This window comes from Anolis carolinensis, chromosome 1, assembly GCF_035594765.1.
Source record: "Anolis carolinensis isolate JA03-04 chromosome 1, rAnoCar3.1.pri, whole genome shotgun sequence".
NCBI classification, from domain to species: Eukaryota; Metazoa; Chordata; class Lepidosauria; order Squamata; family Dactyloidae; genus Anolis; species Anolis carolinensis.
The window spans coordinates 268,449,860-268,471,118 of record NC_085841.1 but is presented as its reverse complement, the minus strand read 5'-3'; the positions used below and the strand labels follow the sequence as shown (position 1 = coordinate 268,471,118).

Genomic DNA, 21,259 nt, shown 5'->3' with positions numbered 1-21,259 from the left:
TTACTAAAGCTAATGTCAGATGAATTCACCTTGGGGCAGTGACTTAGTGAAAGCCTATCTCATAAAGGCGTGAGTTGGCTAGGGTATAAATTACAGCTCCAGATCTGTGATGGCCATCATAATGATGGCAAATCCTTGCCTACCTTTTGTTCTGAGAATACTTGAAATTTGTTCCCATGTTCTTTGAATAAACAATAGATGCCTTCATATCACCTGTTTGTAAAGCCCTTCCTTGAAGATTAATGTGAGTTCAGTCTATACTAATGTTAGACCTTAAGACAGTCGTTCACAACCTGTGGTTCCCCAGTGATTTGGCCTACAACTCCCAGAATCCCAGCCAGTTTACTAGCTATTAGGATTTCTGGGAGTTGAAGGCCAAAACATCTGGGGGACCCACAGGCTGAGAACCACTGCCTTAAGATGTCTTGTTCAGATTTTTGAAAAGCATTTTGTATGAGACATACAATGCCTTGCAAAACTATTGCTCTTTACCTTAGATTTTTCCCACATTTTGTTGTGCAGAACTGAACATAGATTTAACTGGTGTTTTTATAGATGTCTGATGGTAAAGACATGTCCTACAACTTAACATGTCATCTAACAGTGCTGCCCAAAGAGTTGCCTGTGTTTTTGCAGACTGCAAGCTTTCACAACCCAACCCCTCACTGGCATGCTGAGAGTAATTCCACACCATGCTTGTTTGAGGATAAATTGCCATCTTTAGTCCTTGACAGCTTAAAAAGAATGGGTCTCCATGTTTGTTTAGGATGGCATACCTGATATTATTTTGTCAGAAAAGTATCTCTTCAACGTGTTTGCCTTGAAAGGTTTTGAATATGAGGTTTTTGGCCTGATACTGCCTAATCTAGTGGTGTCCATGACAAGTACCTGATGTTTGGGGAAGGATTGGTGTTCAGCACTTGTGCATCTACGTAGTCCATAAGTATGAAATGTTTTTTATTGGATGCATTGCTGTCCCCAGATCTGTTAAGGAATATAAAGCTTCTTGAAACAAATCTTAACATTATTTTAAATCAACTATTCCAATACAAGTTTAAGATTGTTTCGTGATCTTACCCCTTTCCAAAGCAACCTTGAGGTGAAGTGTTGTAATAGGAAAATCTGTTTGTAGGATTCCATGATATCTTCAGTTGGGTTAAGTCTGCATAAGAGTTCAGATTTTGCAGGGATGAAAAAAACACTCTCCGCTGTGGCTTATTTTGCTCCATCTGCTTACACAACACTCGCAGGATTCCTGGCTATTGGGTAAGCTGGATAGCTTTGATAGGAATTGCAACTGAACATCTGGGGGGGTGTCTTAATTTACAAAGTTTAGATATTAGTATATTCTGCTTAATTTAGAAGATTATGAATCTTCTAAGGTACATAGTCTTCTAAGTTATGCTGATTTGTACTAGATCTCTTAAGGGCTTGTATTATATTGAGGAAAATATAATTTAAAACAAAGTATTCTGAAAATGATGTTTCATTGACTTATCAAACTCCATGTTATGTATGATCACTGGTTGCACTTAGTATTAGAGAACAGACCTTTTTTAGTATTTTCATTATTTTATAGAGCACACTATATTGTCTTCCTTCTTTATATTACAGTAGAGTCTCACTTATCCAACATTCAGTTATCCAACGTTCTGGATTATCCAATGCATTTTTGTAGTCAATGTTTTCAATATATCGTGATATTTTGGTGCTAAATTCGTTAATACAGTAATTACAACATAACATTACTTCATATTGAACTACTTTTTCTGTCAAATTTGTTGTATAACATGATGTTTTGGTGCTTAATTTGTAAAATCATAACCTATTTTGATGTTTAATAGGCTTTTTCTTAATTTATTTATTTCGTGTCAAAAGCATTGTACAACAAATACATTTCAAATAATGGGGAAAAAGAAAAAAAAGAAATCACAAGCAACTAAATAGTTTTGGACCAAAAGCAGGCAACAGCAACCGCATTGTCTGTAGCTTTAAACAACTCCTCCTCCGTACATGAGGCAGGGCATTGTGGGCAAGCATACATGTGCTGAGTTGTTTGTTCAGCTCCACAGTCACACAAGGTGGAGGATTCCTCCAGGTAGTGCCACCTTGCCAAGTTGTCTTTAGATCTGCCCACTCCACTTCTGAGTCTGTTCAGGGACTTCCAAGTTGCCCATTCTTGGTTTGCCCCTGGAGGAAGACCCTCTTGGGGGGCCATCCAGTTAGAATTGCCAGGTTTAGCTGCCCAGAGGGACACCCTTGCTGCTGCTGGAGGAACATCAAGAGCAGTGGTGGTTCTCATGAAGCCCTTCCTTGATTTGAGTCTGGTGGGAGGAGGGTGATAGCCATGCAGTGGGTGGCTTTCACAATGTTCGACCTTTTTTCTCTCACCGTTAGCAGCAACTTCCCGTCGCACGTCAGGAGGGGCAATGCCAGCTAACTTGTAGATTTTATCAACAGGTGTAGGTTTAAGGCATCCCGTGATGATTCTGCATGTTTTATTCAGTGCTATGTCCACCTGCTTTGCATGGGCAGACTTGTGCCAAACAGGACAGGCATACTCTGCAGTTGAGAAAGACAAGGCCAGGGCTGATGTTCTTATTACTTGTGGGTCTGCTCCCCATGCGCTGCCATTCAGTTTCTGCAGGATGTTATTGCGTGCAGCTACTTTGTGCTTGGTGTTCATGCAGTGTTTCCTATATGTTAGTGTTCGGTCTAAGGTGACACCAAGGTATTTAGGATGGAAACAGTGTTCGAGCTCTTGGCCTTCCCAAGTAACTTTCAGTTTCCTGTTGTGTTGTAAGGCCAAGGTCATCAGCATATATAAAGCTCTTTGTGAGTGGTGGTTGTGGCTGATCGTTTGTGAAGATATTAAATAAGGTTGGTGCAAGAACGCTGCCTTGGGGAACGCTGCCTTGGGGTAAACCATTCTTTTGCCTCCTCCATCTGCTTTTCTGGCCCTGAAACTCCACATAGAAGCTGCGGTTTTCTAAGAGGGTCTGGACAGTTTTTGTAAAGTCAAAGTCCCGGGTGATATGGTAGACTTTATGCAGCATTTTTCTATGTTGCACCGTGTCATAGGCTGCCGAAAGGTCCACAAAGACTGTTCCCGTAATGCAGCCTTTCTCATAACCTTCCTCGATATGTTCAGTCAGATGAAGAATTTGACCTGTACAGTTTTTCCCTGGTCTAAAACCTGCTTGTTGTGCAATAAGCTTGGGTTCGATAACAGGTCCTAGTCGATTTAATAGCATCCTCTCATAGACTTTATATAGATGACATAAGAGGGAGATTGGTCGGTAGTTCCTGGCATTGGAGGCATCTTTACCAGGTTTTAAGATGGCAATTATCTTAGTTTTCCTCCATGCTCTGGGAATCTGTTTGAGTGCCAGGCATTGATTGTAGAATTTCAAAAGCCAGTTTTTCTTTTTCTTAATCTCTCCTTATTATCCAACATATTCGCTTATCCAACGTTCTGCCGGCCCGTTTATGTTGCATAAGTGAGACTCTACTGTACTTATAATTTCACATTAAGACAGACAGCATTCCACAAAAAGCTCATTACATGAACCCATACCAATTGCAGCCCTTTATATATCCATACTAGCTGTGCCCGGCCACGCGTTGCTGTGGCGAAGTCTGGTGGTATGGGAAATAAAGTATTGAGGAATTGGTGGTAGTTAAGATAAAGGGTAAAGGTTTTCCCCTGACATTAAGTCCAGTCGTGTCTTACTCTGGAGGTTGGTGCTCATCTCCATTTCTAAGCTGAAGAGCCGGCGTTGTCCATAGACTCCTCCAAAGTCATGTGGGATGACTGCATGGAGCGGCGTTACCTTCCCGCCGGAGCAGTACCTATTGATGCACTCACATTTGCGTGTTTTTGAACTTCAGGGTTGGCAGAAGCTGGGGCTAACAGTGGGGGCTCTCTCTGCTCCCCCAATTCAAACCTGTGGCCTTTCGGTCCAGAAGTTCAGCAGCTCAGCGCTTTAACACGCTGCACCATCAGGGGATATTATTTCCTAACGGTTGTGAATATACAATATTTCTGATTGGTTTTTTTTGTTTGTTGGAGGCAAGTATGAATGCTGCAATTAGGAAAAATGATTAGGATGTAATGGCCTTGCAGCTTTAAAGCCTGGCTGTTTCCTCCCTGAGTGATTTTTTTGTTGGGAGGTGTTAGCTGGCCCTGATTTTTTCCTGTCTGGAATTCCCTTGTTTTCAGAGTGGTGTTGTTTGCGATATTTTATGTGCTTCTACTGTCTGTGGCCCTGAGAAAACAGAGGATTTTCCAGACTTTGATGATGGGAATACTTTGTTGGGAGGTGCTGGCTGGCCCTGATTGTTTCCTGTCTGGAATTCCCTTGTTTTTAGAGTGGTGTTGTTTGCGATATTTTATGTGCTTCTACTGTCTGTGGCCCTGAGAAAACAGGATTTGCCAGACTTTGATGATGGGAATACTTTGTTGGGAGGTGTTAGCTGGCCCTGATTGTTTCCTGTGTGGAATTCCCCTGTTTATTTACTGTCCTGGTTTTAGAGATTATATTGTTCTGCATTATTCTATCCCAGTAATTATTTCATATTAAAGAAGAATCTCACTTATCCAACATTTGCTTATACAATGTTCTGGATTATCCAACGCAGTCTGCCTTTTCTTAATCAATGTTTTTGTAGTCAGTGTTTTAAATTCATTGTGATATTTTAGTGGTAAATTTGTAAATACAGTACAGTAGAGTCTCACTTATCCAACATAAATGGGCCGGCAGAACGTTGGATAAGCGAATATGTTGGATAATGAGGAATTAAGGATAACCCTATTAAACATCAAATTAAGTTATGATTTTACAAATTAAGCACCAAAACATCATGTTAGACAACAAATTTGTCAGAAAAGTAGTTCAGTACACAGTAATGCTATATAGTAATTACTGTATTTATGAATTTAGCACCAAAATATCACGCTATATTGAAAGCATTGACTACAAAAATGCGTTGGATAATCCAGAACGTTGGATAAGCGAGTGTTGGATAAGTGAGACTCTACTGTAAATACTACATAGCATTACTGCGCATGGAACTACTTTTTCTGTCAAATTTGTTTTATAATATGATGTTTTGGTGCTTAATTTGTATAATGAATTTGGCCATGAAGAGACTTCCATCTTGTCTTTTTACATCAGCTGAGGCCCCTCCCACCATCTCCAACTGACGCTCGGGTGCCAGAGCTAAGAGGGAGCCATGAAGACAGTTCCATCTTGTCTTTTTACATCAGCTAGAGGCCCCTATCTGCAATAACATGCTATGCTAGTTTTATATCTGGAGCAGAATGAAGAAGGCGGGGCCGGGAAGACATCTTTCCACCATGTCTCCTGTATCAATTTAATGATATAATGATATTTAATAATATTATATTATACTAATATTATAATACATTGTACATACATGTAATATTAATAATAATATTATGTTGTAATACAATGTAATAATAATTATAATTGACTATTATAATTGTATATTTATATTACATGCAATATTACTAATAATATTGCGATATAGTTGTATAATATAATATATTGTATGTATATATACTTGTAAACCGCCCTGAGTCCCCTTCGGGGTGAGAAGGGCGGTATATAAATGTCGCAAATAAATAAATAAATAAATAAATAAATAAATAAATAATAACGATGACCTAATTTGATGTTTAATTGGCTTTTCCTGAATCCCTTCTTATTATCCAACATATTCACTTATCCTGCCGGCCTGTTTACGTTGGATAAGTGAGACTCTACTGTATATTTCTAATCTTATATTATCTGCTCAGAACTGGATTATATGAGGCTCCTTCTTCACAGCTGTATAAAATGCACACTGAAGTGGATTATATGGTAGTGTGGAGTCAAGATAATCCAGTGCAAAGCAGATAATATAAGATTATAAATGGGTTATATAGCTGTGTAGAAGGGCCTTGAGTCTACACTGCCATATAATCCAGTGCAAATTAGATAATCTCTGGAAGAAGCCTAAGTGAGGCCTAAATCTGCCTGTCCCCTAATTGAAACCTGGCTGTCCCTTGGTTGCTAGGCAACCCAGTGGGCAGAGATTAGCCCTCTAAACTGGCAGCAATTGGATAAAAAAAATTATTGCTGTCCCTCTAATTAGGACTTTATTTTTCTTTTCTTTTTGTTGTATCAACCTTGAGGCGTGGATGATGGGTTGTGTTGTCAAATTTTGAGGTTGGGGGGCCTGTACTTTTGTTGTTTTGTGAATTGCCATGATGCCATCACTCTTTTATATATATAGATATCCCATTCTGTTACTATCTGAGGAGCAACCCACAGGAGTAATGTCTGGGAGAGAACCAATAAAAAACCAGGTGCCTTGGCGTGCACAAGTGGAAATGCTTTATGTACTGTTGGTTGCAATTATGTATTTCTGATATACACGTCTGCTTTGTTGCATATAATTATGTATAGACAGTACTGTTATACATCAAGGTTCTTGAGTTTTCAAGCTGTAGGTTATAATGGGATAGATATGAGGTCATAATTGGTAGTGTGTTCAGCACATCTTCTAGTCTTTTTCTGCTCAAGCATTTAATGAATAAGTGCTATATTGACATGGTCTGAACTTAGGTTTATGTGCAATGGTTCCTTGGAAGAATGGTAATAAGTTACTATATGTTTTAAGCTTGACTAATGTATTTTATGGATTATTGTTAATGGTTTTAGATGTGTTGCTGTTTTTATTGATTTGTTTGGCATTGAATTTTGCCAGTTGTTGTAAGCCGCCCTGAGTCCCCTTGGGTGAGAAGGGCGCAGTAGATAAATAAATAATAAATAAATAATAAATAAATAGCAAGATCCCCTTTGCATCTCACAGCTCTTTAAAATATCTGTCAACTGATTCATGTCATACATTTGCAGATCTCTGAATGTGACAGGAAAAGTTTTGAAGAAGGAAGCTTACTTTCTTAAAATAGATGGCATACACATGAGTTTCAGCAGTTGAGATTTTTGTGGAGGCATTCTGCTTTCTCTTAAACAAGTGGCAATAGTTTTCTAAGGGAACATGTCATCACCCATTGGTAGGAACATCCACTTTGTGTATTTGGGAAAGTGCAAATTTGTGGCAATAAAAAGTAGGAGGGGCAACAAAGCCTCTTTCAGTCTTATGTCCATTGACGATTCTTGTAAAATACTTTGTAGAATTAGGTTTAATTTGCCAGTTACTTTGGAGCACCTCTGTGAATTAATGTGTTTAAAATTAATGATTGAGCTAGGCACTGTTACTCCAATGCACTCCCATTAGTGGTGCTGGGGAAGGGGAGAGGCATACATCCCAAATATACGTGCGTGCGTGTGTGTTTTAAAAGTACTGTAGATGTTTATGGGAACTTTCTGAAGAAAAATGAGGTTAAAGAATGGACTATCAAATCTAGACATTTCTGAAATACTCTTAAATACTGTAGAATATTATTGCAACAACATGTCTGGTCCAGTGAAATCTTTTTCCATTAAATTCTTTACCCTATATCTGATTCTGATATATCTAATCATAACATACTTTGAAAGAATATTGAAAATTAGCACATTAGATGTGGACTTGAGCATACTAAAAAGCTATTTTGCTTTTGTAATCAGTGTGGCTTTATTATGTTATTTTCTGATGCTTTGAAAATTGCTGGCCTTATATGTGCTGCTGCGATGGTATGCGTGTGTACCCATGGATTATTGTGTTTACAACAACAGTTTTCAAATGTAACCTCTTAAAATTAAATAATGGCTTTTCAGGATGTATATCCATATATTAAATGTTTTTGTGCTGAAAAAATAAATGTTGAATGTTGTGCTCTTTAAGTAAATGTTTTGGATGAAAATGAAATAGAACTATCTGATAAATGTGGATCTGCAAAGTCTGGCGAGTATAGTTTTTAGGAGGAATTTGGACTGTTCCATCCATGAGGTTATTTCTTCCAAACATAAATGAGTGGTCTTTATCAGTAATCTAGCGGTAGAATCCTTCCACATTTTTGGCAAGGTGTTGGACATACAGTCCTTTTCACAGGTTTTCTCTTCTTGATCTTAAAACGTGATGAGGTCAATTCAAATTGAGAAAATACATGCTACCATCTATTCTGGAATTTTTGGTTAAACTTTTAGTATGAAAACAGGAGGCTTGTGGTTCTTCAGATATTGTTGGCCTTCATCTCCCATGATCTCTCACCAGCACAGCTACTGCTGAGAAGTTGTGAGAGTTGCTTTCTAGTAGCATCTTGAGATCCCCAAGTTTCTGGTTCCTACTCTAGATGTTTCCTTGCATCCTTTTTCTAAGGGAAAGAGTGAGAAATTGGTTTGAAGCTGATGTAATAAAACTGAGTAGCATTCTGTCCTTAATTCCCCAAAGTTATTGTTTTCATCACTTGAGTTGCTTAGTGCAGTTGAATATATTGGAAAGTATCAGAATCAGTTGGAGTGCCAGGAATGACTGCTGCCTACAATTATCTGAAGGAGTGTGATAAAGGTTACCTCTGAATGTTTCAAAATGACAAACCCAATTTTAAAGCAATATATTTCATCATGGCAACATGTTATAATTACACAAAAAGTTACAAACAGTTTAATGAATTATCAGGTTTTCCTAACCATTTTGAGCCAGAAACATACATGTACTCCCATGTTTCTTGAAATAACACTGAGATAAAACCATAAGGCAATAATCAGTAAGTAACCTTTGACACAACGCCTCGTATTAGGTCGATTAATAGTTGTAGAAAATAATTTTTTCCAGAGTTTAGAAGACAAATTTTATGTGTGGCCCCAGTGTCATAATGGTTTTGTCGTGCACTTTCCTTGCAAGTGAGGGCTTTCCACAGACATACTTGTTGGCTATTATGGGAAACAAGCTCCTGGGCTACATAGGGCTTTTATCTAATCCAGCAGAGCTTGTGACATGATTAAGGAATTTGTATGATGATTAAAACATAGAACAAGGCTCATTGACAATTAGTTTTGATCTTTATGCTCCATATGAAATGGCTTCATAAAAAATATATATTAGCAGAATTGGAACAGTTTCTTCCATGAGATCACTTGCAATGGTAATTTTTCTTATGTAAGTAGAATTAAATTTGCTGTCCACTTATGTATATCTTATGTAAACTTGCTTTTTTCTCCTTTTCTCTTTCAAACAGAAAGATGCCAGCCAGCCTACTGAATGCAAACAACAATAAGGAAATACCACTTCAGAGTGATATTTGAACAACCTGTAACAAACATTTGGATACCTGGCCTGCAGTTCAGGATATTCCATTGCTGCAGCACAATCTTATTAACAATGCTTAAAACTAAATTGTTTTCAAATGCATGATTTTCACTAACTTTTTTCTTATTTTTGCTTAACTTGTACAGTGGCAACTTAATGCATTTGAGAAATATGAGGTTTAATTAAAGCACACTCTACAGCCTTTGGTACACTGTAGCTCAATTGTCTCAATAGGCTTTCTGATTAAAAAATTTTAAATGCCCTTCTGAAAAAACTTGCCCTCGGTACAAAGTAATTCTTGTCTAAATATTGTGGAATAGTTGACATGAAATATATATTAAATTAATTAAAATACTTAACAGTAAAAACAAAGCAATATGATTTCTTCTAAATCTTTTCCCACATTAAAATATGTTTTCAGCAGCTTTCCAGTCAAAATAGTGCTACAGAGCAGCTTAAAACATTGTCATCTCCAGTAAAGGTAATCTGAATTTGAAGTAACATTTCCTCTTATCTTCTTGCAAGGAGGTGATGGTGGTTGAGAGATCTTAGTTGTTCACCTTATTTATTCCTGTTTGTAAGTACTTTGATGAACTAGTGCTTTTAATAGTTTTAAATATACTTGAAGAATATTTTTCCTGTTTATAAAATATGGGTACTTGTACATGGAAAACTCATACTCTACTCACAGAATGATTGTGTGTCGAACACTTCGAAACAACAAACTGGGAAAGAAATGGGCCTCATAATCTGGTGAAAGTGAGTTCTGGCACTAAAATGTATCACTGATCTAGTTTAGCCTACATTACTAGGCCTTATTCAGATGATCCTCCAGATCTAGATTTGGAAAAGTGGAGAGCTGCAGGTTCATGCACTCCTCCCTCCCCCGTTTTGTGTGCAGCTTGACTTTTCAGCTTCCTGTTTAGGGGGAAACGCATTCTAGTTCAGAGGCCAGTGACTTGCTAACTGACATCACTATATGTTTGGTTTGACCTAAACAGGAAAGAGAATGATGATACACTGCACTGAAAAAGCATGGAAAGATGGAACGGTTGGAATAGTTTATAGAATAGTCTGAGCTGGGTCCATGGGAGTAATTTAATTGGGGAAATATAAATTAAATCCTAAGTAAATGTGTAGTTCTGATACTTTATTTGCAGTACTCAAATCACTCTGTACCACATTTCCATGGTTTTTAAAGCGCCAAAACCCTTCAAAAGATCTGTTCAGGATTACATTTAACATTTCTTAACATAATAACGCCAGTCTCTGGCAACAGTTCATTAGCAACTGTATGAATGCTGTTACCAGGCATGTAGAGAGTGCTCCAGCCTTACCTTATACATTTGTAACTTAATACAGTGTTTTCAATTTGTACAGAATAGTTAGAATATTCTATTAAAGTTGTGAAACATGAAACATTTTGTACTGGCAGTTTTTTCTGATATCATCCATGCCACCTTTTCTTTGTGCAAGGGTATATGCACTCTGCTCATGTGTGCAGGCCTACATGTAAAGGGGAAGGAGGGAAGCAGACCATATTAACCCAATTGAGATTTCGGGTAATGTGCCCTTCAGTTATTGTTTGTAAATAGTACAGCAGACAGCTTACTCTTATTTCACGCGTCAAGTGCTCAATGGTTGGAAAATCTCACTGGAGGTAAACAGTCGGCTGAAAATAAATTGTACAGTGTGGCAAAACCCATAACCAGCTCTTTTAGTCCATTAGGAAAAACAAAAATCCACTGATACATTTATTGAAATCAATCCAATGTCATAAAACTGGGTGAGCTCCTTAGAGAATGACTTGAGAGGCTGGGCCGGCTTCTTCGTCATGTAGTCTGTGAAATCGCACATATGGGATAATTTCTGCGCATGCGCAGCTTTTCGGAATCTTCTAGATCTTAAAATGAAACAATTTGGCGGAGGCCCCGCCCAGTGCTCCCCAGTAGTATAAATGCCCGAGGGCGGGGACTGCGCCTCAGTTCCTTTTTCCGCGCTCCAGCAGCAGCTTTAGGAATCCTTCTGTTGTATTACCGCCATCTTGTTTAACGGTCCTAACGGTTATTGACTCGGACTGCCTGACTACTCTCTGCCTCTCGAACACCTACCTGACCGGACCGATCTTGACTATTCTTCGACGATCCCCTCCGGACCGCCATCAGGCCAGTTCTTTCCCCTCAAAATGAGCACTACCTTTTTTAAGAAGTGCGGGGCTTGCGGGGGTAAACTCCCTGACTCGGATGGCCATTCCATGTGCCTGCTCTGCTTGGGGGAAAACCATGTACCCCAATCATGCAAAATCTGCTTATCTTTCACTCCCCAAGCCCGGAGGAATAGGGAGTCCCGACTCAAGGCATTGCTTTACGAGCGGGCCTTGGCTCCGGATGTAGCCCATACTGCTAAACGCCCGGCCTCAGAACTGGCTACGTCCCCCGCGGAGGCGGCTGAAGGACGCTCCCCGCCTAACTCAATGCCTCCACCTACCATCCAAGAGGGTGATGCAGAGAATGAGCTTGCAGCCCCTAAGTGTCAGGACCCAGGCTGCGGAGCACCAATAACCATGCGCAGAGACCAGAATCTATCTAATATCTTTATTAAAGAAATATATAAAGTCAACAAAAACAAGTGAAGAATATAGTTCAGAAGTAGACCTTTCAGGAAAGGTCAAATATAGTCCAGGAAAACAATGTCCAATATGAGATATTAGAGTCCAAAGTTATAATCCAATAACCGAAACACACACTTTGCCAAGCAAGGTGTGGGGAGATGACAAGGTCTTTAGTCCATGGAGGCTTGACAACAAGGCTGGAAAACAACTGGATACTTGGCCAAGCAAGACTTGATACGAGGCAACAAAGAACAAGAACTAGGTCCGTGGCAAGGTCCGTGAAACAAGGCGGCTTGAAACTTGGTCCGGGAAACAGGGAACTGGAGTACGAAGTCTACACACGATCTCACTCCTCAAGCTGACGAATTGACTCCGCAAGGTTTCCTTCGCGGGAAAACACCTAAATAGGGTCTCGCTTCCCGCCAGAATAACATTTTCCCTGGAGAACTAGAAATGAAACTCAACTCTGTCCAGATGCATGACTCCTTAGAATTTCCCAAGGGAAGCAGACCTAATCAGCTAATTGTTTGGCTGCGATCCTAGCGCTTCGGCGATTCGCCTCCCTAGCGCCTCTATCTTTATTATAATTGTCTTCTCTAGAAAACGGGGGAGAATTCTGCCCAAGGCTTGTTTGACTAACTTCTTGAGGGCAAACATCCTGCAGGTGCAGGGGCTCCGTTTCTGGCTGAAACGGTGTAAATCCCATGTTTTCCTCTTCGTCTGCCACAATGGTACTAGGAACGGGACTACAAGGCCCATGAGACATCACACTAAGAGGGTAAAACCGTCCAAACAAGCCGCTATAAAACCTAAACCAAAAGAAAGTCACAAAAAACCCAAAAAGAAGGGGCAACTTGTTGGCGCCAAACCCTCAAGTCCCCGTAGATTGGGAAATTCGCCTCCGCAAGAGATGCCTCTCAGTCACTCTTCCCCCCGGGAGATATCGCGAAGCCCGCCAACTTTAACCCAGGCCTCTCCAACAACAGCGGAGCCTGAAGTTAGAATGGGGTTGGGAGCAAAAGCCCCCTCCCTGACTCCTGAGGTGGCACCAGCGGGAGAAACAGAGCGGGAAAGCCCTCCAACATTGGGCTCAGTTCAACCCCTGTTAGCCACTGTGCTAACTCCTGCAGAGGACATGGAACAGAGAACCCGGGGCCGCCCACATGAAAGAGGCTCTCAGCACGCCTCTCGGCACCGACGCCGCTCACCTTCAATCTCCTCATGGTCTTCCCGGTCCCGAAGCCCTTCAGCTGCTTCGGGCTATTTTGCAGCCCCCGGTTCCCCAAGCCGCGGCCCTCCAATGTTCTACGATTATGGGCATTACAAGTATGTCCCTCCTCCTCCTCCTCCCAGCTTCGGCTTCTGCCGCCATGTTGACTGCTGCGGGGGGCGGGGCCGTACAGAAGTCACGCCCCTGAGCCGATGCCTCAGAATCCCGCCCCCTCCAACTTGCCCCTCCCTCGCTCTGCAGCGTCTGCGGAGCAAAAACACGCCCAAGCAGCAACATCGAGCTCGACGTCTCAGCCAAGGCGCCTGGGAGACAATCCCTGCTCCTCCTCGGTACCGAGGCAGACTCCAGCAGCCTCCGCCACCGCTGAAAGGGCTGACGCCGATCCCGGAGAAGGTGAAGACCTCTCAGAAGGGGAAGTCCCTACCTCCCCCACAGAGCTCCCCTCAGAACCGGAACCCTCCGTGCCTGAGGAGTCGAGGGGGTTCTCAGCCTTGTTGATTAGGATGGCCCGGGCTCTAAAACTGTCCATTCCACAACCTGCGAAGGTAGTGGAAAACCTGATGTTCCCATCCTCCCAGCAGCAGGACCCCCCCTCCACGACTTTACCATCGCTTCCTTTCCTGCTCCAGCTGAGTAAAGCGTCCGGTGTGGCCCCAGCTGCAGTACCAGCTACACCCAAGAGGGCAGAAAACATCTATAAGATTGATTTATCTGCAGCCCCATGGCTAGCGGGCCAGCCTAAACCAAACTCTATTGTTGTCAGTGTGAGTCAGCCAAAGCCCTCGCAAAGGGCTCAAGTAACACCTTCAGATAAGGAGGGGAAAAAGCTAGAGGGGATGGGAAAGAAAATATACTCCTCCGCTTGCCTATCTACAAGAATGGCTCACTATGCAGCTTACATGGCAGGATACCAGATCTACCTATGGGATAAGATGGCTGCATATATTGACCTACTCCCAGCGGAGGAGCAAACCCTTGCGCGCGCCTTCCACCAGGAAGCCTCCACTCTAAGCACCTTCCAAAAGGAGCTTGCGAAACACACTGCGGATTCCGCAGGTAAACTTCTGGCAGCTGCAGTAGCCCTCCGACGCTATGCCTGGCTGAGGGCATCGGGGCTCTCCCAATCAGCACGCAATGTTATAGAAGACTTACCTATGGATGAGGCGGGTTTGTTTAACCCGGAAACAGATTCCCAATTGGAACACACCCAAAAGATGAGGCAGACCGCTCATAAGTACGGCTTCTCTCCTTACCTTTCACAGTATCACAGACCATACTGGCCGTCACGCTTTCAATATAACCGGCGCAGACCGAGCTCACCGCCATTTCGGGGACGCCAGCGCCCTCAACCACGCCCGGCCACATCCAGGAAGCCTCCGACCCCCTACAGAGGGCAACAGCGAGGGGGAGGTAAACAAGGAGAACGCCAAAGGCGTCGCTTCTAGCTCACCCGCTAGAAGCACTTCACCATGTTCTTCAAGTTCCTTAGTTTCAGAAGTTACAAGTTGTTCAAGAGCAAGTTTCTCAGCTCCTAGAGTTCACTGTTACTTAAGAGGCTCCGTTGAGCCTAGTTTTCCTCCCGGGTCTTCTTCACCCCTAGATGCTACTTCTCAACCTCTGCCCCCAAGGGCATTTCGAGACCGCCTCTTCCCCTTCATTCAAATGTGGAGAAAGATAACCACCGACCGCTGGGTACTCGATGTTATTGAAAAGGGCTACACTATCGAATTCCAGTCGCTCCCCCCCGGTAGGACACCTTCGAATCACCAGGCCTTCTAGCCCTCTGCGGGAGGAAATAACTACCCTTCTGGGCAAAGGGGTAGACTCCAGACTCCACCCATCCGAAGCATCAAACTGTTTCTTCTCCAGATATTTTTTGATCCCAAAGAGGGGCGGAGGACTGCGGCCCATATTGGACCTCAGAGATGTCAACCAATACATAAAGCCACAAAAATTTCGAATGGTGACCTTGGCCAATATCCTCCCTCTACTGAGACCTGGGGCCTGGTTTGTCACCATCGATCTCAAAGACGCTTATTTTCATTTCTCTGTCTCGAAAAACCATCGGAGATTCCTTAGTTTCGCAGTAGGAAAGAGACTCTTTTCCTTTAATGTCCTCCCCTTTGGCCTCGCCACAGCCCCCCGTGTGTTCACGAAATGTATAGCCGTCGTGGCGGCATACCTCAGACGCAAGGGTGTGTCAATATTTCCGTATTTGGACGACTGGCTATTAACCTCGGTGTCTAGGACGCGACTAGAAGCTGACGTCTCCCTCACCCTCTCTCTCCTTCAGGAACTGGGCCTCGTGGTGAACACCAAGAAATCCATGCTAACCCCGTCTCGCTGCGTCCAATTCATTGGGGCATACATAGACTCTTCCAAGGAGAAAGCTTTCCTCCCAGAAGACCGCTTTCAAACGATCCGGTCCACAATCGCCGACATCTCTGCCCGGGGCATCGCTTCCGCATGGGAAATTCAATCCCTCCTTGGCCACATGGCATCCACCACTGTTGTCACCCAGTTTGCAAGGCTACGGATGCGTCCACTGCAATTTTGGTTTCTCCAGAACTTCAGTCCCATGCGGGACAACCAGAACATGCAACTGTGCCTCCCGGCCAAAATTCTCCATTCCCTCCGGTGGTGGACAAAAAGGGAAAATGCTTGCTCAGGAATGCCATTCCGACAGCCCCATCCTTCCCGCTGTCTAACGACAGACGCATCCCTACACGGATGAGGAGCGCACCTCCAAGGTCTGACCGTCCACTGCAAGTGGTCTCACAAGGAAAAAGGCCACCACATCAATCTCCTCGAACTATTAGCGGTGCAAAAATCCCTGCGGGCATTCGACCCCCTTATCAGAGGAAAAGTGGTTCAACTGCTGACAGACAACACTACGGTGAAGTGTTATATCAACAAGCAGGGAGGAACGCACTCCCGAAACCTACTTCATCTGACGATTCAGATTTGGGAGTGGTGCATCCGCAGGCACACCCTTCTCATCGCCATTCATCTTCCGGGGGAGGAAAATGTCCTGGCCGATGCCCTCAGCAGGACACCAACATCGAATCACGAGTGGCAGCTCCACCAGGAGGAATTCCAACGCCTCGTCCAGCGGAGGGGCCGACCCTCGGTGGACCTCTTTGCATCACCAACAAATGCTCAGTGCAACATGTTTTGTGCCAGACTTCGCCCCGGAGCAGCCCCGGGCTGCATAGGGGATGCGTTCATGATCACCTGGAGTCAAGGTCTCCTCTACGCGTTTCCCCCAATCCCAATGATACCCAAGACAGTAACAAAAATTATAACAGACGTCGCGAGCTGTATTCTGGTCACACCATGGTGGCCGCGCCAGCATTGGTTCACAGCAATCCTCCAGGCCTCAAGAGAGGAGTACATACGCCTGTCCCGCAGGGCAGACCTTCTGTCGATCCGAGACGGTCAGATACGCCATCCAGACTTACCATCACTAAGACTAACGGCGTGGCGAATTCGTCCTCCCCCAGCCTTTCATCAGCGGTCCAGGCCATAATTGACGCGGCCCAAAAACTATCAACAAAAAAGTCTTACCTCTACAAATGGTCCCGTTTTACCAACTTCACCAGGCCACGGGGGTTAGACCCATACACAGCTCCCACACCGGTAATCCTGGACTTCCTGGTCAGCCTATCGGGTGCGGGACTCTCATTGTCATCTCTGAAGTCCTACCTAGCGGCAATTTCCTGGCATAGAAGACAAAAGGGATCCCCCTCATGCTTTCTTGACCCAGTGATTAGACTATTCCTCAAAGGTTACACAAACTTGCATCCCCCTTTGGCCCCACCCTGCCCGGCCTGGAGCTTGGAGCTCGTGCTGTCACAATTATCCAAGGCCCCATTTGAGCCCATGGCGACGTGTGATCTCTCTCACCTTTCGTGGAAAACAGCCTTCTTGGTGGCCATAACATCGGCAAGACGCGTAAGTGAGATCTGCGCATTGAGAGCAGACCCACCTTATATACGCTTTCACAAAGAGAAAGTTATTCTACGGCCGGATATCAAGTTCCTTCCCAAGGTGGTCTCCCGGTTCCACCTTTCCCAGGATATCTCCCTGCCAGCCTTTTTTCAGCACCCAACCTCACCGTTAGAGATAGCCCTGCACTCATTAGACGTCAGAAGGGCCCTAGCCTTCTATACCAACAGGACAGCCCCCCTAAGAAAGTCAGTGAGACTGTTCATAAAATACCGGAAAGATGTACTGGGTCTCCCAGTATCGACCCAACGGATGTCTTCTTGGATTGTTTCAACAATCAGGTTGGCTTACCAACTAGCTGGCAGAGACCCTCCATCTCAGATCTCGGCACACTCTACTAGAGCCGTCTCGACGTCCCAGGCTTTTCTCAGGGGCATCCCTGTAGATGACATCTGCCGAGCAGCAACCTGGTCTACACCACTGACCTTTGCTACTCACTACAAGATGGACGCCGTTGCACGGAAGGATGCAGCTTTCGGCAGAGCTGTGCTCGCTTCCTGCGTGGCATGACCCACCGCCAAAGGTTAGTAGCTTGCTATTCACCCATATGTGCGATTTCACAGACTACATGACGAAGAAAGACGAATTGCTTACCTGTAACTGTGTTTCTTCGAATGTTAGTCTGTGAAATTCGCACATCCCCGCCCATCCTCCCCGCGGCTATCATGCCTGGATCTGGTAGCTGCTGCTTGCGGCTACGGAACTGAGGCGCAGTCCCCGCCCTCGGGCATTTATACTACTGGGGAGCACTGGGCGGGGCCTCCGCCAAATTGTTTCATTTTAAGATCGAGAAGATTCCGAAAAGCTGCGCATGCGCAGAAATTAACCCATATGTGCGAATTTCACAGACTAACATTCGAAGAAACACAGTTACAGGTAAGCAACTCGTCTATCTTCATGTATGGAAAACATATGCATCAGGTTATATTGATGATGAAAAAGAGAAATGGAAATTAAGCATGACTAGCATTCTAGTTTGGTTTCTTGTTTTTTGGACCTGGTTTGCTGACCTATTTGGATCCAGCAGTGCCTTAGATTCTCACGTGTGATTTGTTTTGTAATATTACTTGTTTAACATATTCATTTCCTGCCTTTCTGGATAGCAATTTTTCCAAGGCAACATGCAAATATCGTAGATTACTGTAAACAGTAGTGACATGCAAAAAGTAATCATGATCCTTCCCAGGCAACTGCCATTTAGGGTTAACGGTGTCTGTCCTTTTAATAATATTATCATGCTGAATGTTGAAGTTTTCCACTAAGTGCTCAGACTCCTTAACCTGAGTAGCCATACATATAACTGCTCTGTTCAGCATAAGTATACCTATTGTGGAGACTATTCTAGGATCTAATGGCAGATTTTCGTTGCCAGAACAGCATAATTATAATCTGAACAAAGAGAGGACATTGCCTCTCCTCACTGTTCCTTCCTATGAGATACCCAAACAATCTTTGGAAGTCTTAGAAGTTGAGTTTTAGGTGGTGTAGAGAACTACTGGGGAGGGGAAGGACATTCTGTTGTCGCTGCCAGTTCAGTGTTGGATTTGGTTGTTTATTCCATATATTGCAGTGGTAGAGGTAACTTTTTGTACTTACTGTGTTGTAAATACTGAGTGCCACTCAACAATCAGTGTATTTGTACCATATGCCTATAAATTATATATAAACCAAACTCTTTTTCTGGCCAGTCACTGAATTTGCTGATCTTAATGGCTATGGTAAGTGAAAATCTCCCTTAATAAAAGGAGAAGTTGAAGGAGTGGTACTGGCCTATGTTTAAATGTTGAATAGCACAGTGATCTAGGGCATTTGTCCAGTGGGGATTTTTCTGGCAATTTATTATTAATTTGTATTTTTTAGTGTCAGAATGTAGTTTATTTTCCCAAATAACCGTATGCGGTTCTCAGTGTAAGCACATGAGGATTAGCTTTAGCCTTTTTGTCATTCTTAAACAGCTGCATGGAAAATACTTCGAAAAAATTCCCTACCATTGCTCCAGTGTTACATCAGCTCGTCTTTAAGTGGAGAATCACCAATGCATTGCCCTTAAGTGGGCACTACCTATCACAGTCTCAAGATTGTACCTTTTGAACACCATGCTTCCTCTGGTTGTAACAAACGCCTCATTTAGAAACCAAAATATAAGTGTCTCTGTTTGGAGACTGAAGAAACTAGAGCAGGAAAATTCACTCCTATGAAGCACAAAGCTCTTGGTGTCTGCTGGTTATCTTTGGTAAAGATAATTGGAATACACATGCACACACATCCTACTCCACATGTTGGCGAAGAATAGCAAGAGTGTTGTTTGCCTAATTTCCTGCTCAAAGGTATATGATATGTAACAGCATGGTGAGTTAATACACTAATCTGTATTTGCACTAATCTGCCAGATTGCTCATGCTCTTAAAACCAGGATTTTGTCGAAACAAGTAAAGCAGGGCACACAAGGCTATCTCAAAATATCCATACAGTTCCATTATGAAATGAAATCAAAGAGTTTGTTTAAAACCATAAGGTTAAAATCTGTAAATTTAGCAGTGACTTTGGAATAGTTACCTTTTGGACTACAACCTCCAGAAGTGCAGTCCAAAAAACTAGCTTCCCTAAAGTCTGGTTTAGAACTGGATAGTCAGGGTGGTATGATGTTTATAGAATGTTAGAAACAGAGCTAAAATTATACAAGTTCAGGTTCTCACTGCACCATGAAATTCACAGGGTGGGCTTGGGCCAGGGGTGCTCTTCTGTCTAACCTCACAGGATTGTAGTAGTAGTGCATTTTGGAAGAGGACCATGTCTCTCAGCTTAAGCTTATTGAGGGAAATGTGGGTTACAATTGTAACCAATGAATTAAAACTCAGTTTAGCAATTTCTTTTTAAGATGCAAGAGACAGTCCAGCCTCTTTTACTAATATTTGTGGTTTATAGATTAACAAGCAGCCAATTCTGCCTTGAAAGTTTTCAGATGCATCACCAGCCTCTAGGGCGTATTTGTTTCCATTGTCCCTGGTGTCATCACTTGATGATTAAATCCTAGTCCCATAGAAGGAACTTTGACATTTTCCCTTCATGGAGACTTTTTTGAAATTGCTGATCATCATGCCAATATCACAATCAGGTCTATATCCTGAGATATTAGAGGGGAAAGTTACTTCAGGTAGATTGGCAGTTTCCCAGAATCCCTCATCCATCACAACTACTGGGAGTAGTCATCCTTGCCCTCACTCCAGGCATTTTTTTGAAACAAAGAGGGGACAAAGTCCACCTAGTTGAAACGTTTCCATTATTGTTGGGTCATTTCCAAGCTTTATACATTGTCCAGTGCATAGATGGCATTTAAAGCAAAATGGGTAAATAACCCAGATTGATAAATTAGGCAGGCAGATAGAAAAGCATTGTGTTATAAATGTTCCATTGCAAGGAGAAGATGGGGTGATGGCGACAGGGGACAGGGAAAAGGCAGAACTACTTAATGCCTTCTTTGCCTCGGTCTTCTCACAAAAAGAAAGCCATCTTCAACCTCAGCAACATGGAATGGACGAAGGATTGGGGGAAATCCAACCCCAAATAGGGAAACAAGCCACTCTAAACGAATTCAAGTCCCCAGGGCCAGATCAGCTACATCCAAGAGTACTGAAGGAACTAGCGGAAGTTATTTCAGAACCACTGGCAATTATCTTCGAGAGTTCTTGGAGAACGGGAGAAGTCCCAGCAGATTGGAGGAGGGCGAATGTGGTCCCTATCTTCAAGAAGGGAAAAAAGAACGACCCAAACAATTACCGTCCGGTCAGCCTCACATCAATACCAGGCAAAATTCTGGAAAAGATCATTAAAGAAGTGGTCTGCAAACACTTAGAAACAAATGCGGTCATTGCTAACAGTCAACACGGATTTACCAAAAACAAGTCATGCCAGACTAATCTGATCTCTTTTTTCGATAGAGTTACGAGTTGGGTCGATACAGGGAATGCTGTGGATGTAGCGTACCTGGATTTCAGTAAGGCTTTCGACAAAGTCCCCCACGACCTTCTGGCAAACAAACTAGTAAAATGTGGGCTAGACAAAACTACGGTTAGGTGGATCTGTAATTGGCTAAGCGAACGAACCCAAAGGGTGCTCACCAATGCGTCGTCTTCATCATGGAAAGAAGT

The 21,259-nt window shown here is 43.0% G+C and overlaps 1 protein-coding gene across 3 annotated transcripts in view; it reads left to right on the top strand.

Moving 5' to 3' along the window:
• nap1l4 (nucleosome assembly protein 1 like 4) overlaps positions 1-10,680 on the top strand; it is a 51,929-nt gene extending 41,249 nt beyond the window's left edge. For all 3 annotated transcript variants that reach the window (XM_003214816.4, XM_008107789.3, XM_008107792.3), the window contains one exon: positions 9,191-10,680. In XM_003214816.4, coding sequence (XP_003214864.2) covers positions 9,191-9,229 — 39 coding nt within the window. In that variant the 3' untranslated portion in view covers positions 9,230-10,680. The remainder of the gene's footprint in view (positions 1-9,190) is intronic.
• The last annotated feature ends 10,579 nt before the right edge of the window (positions 10,681-21,259 follow it).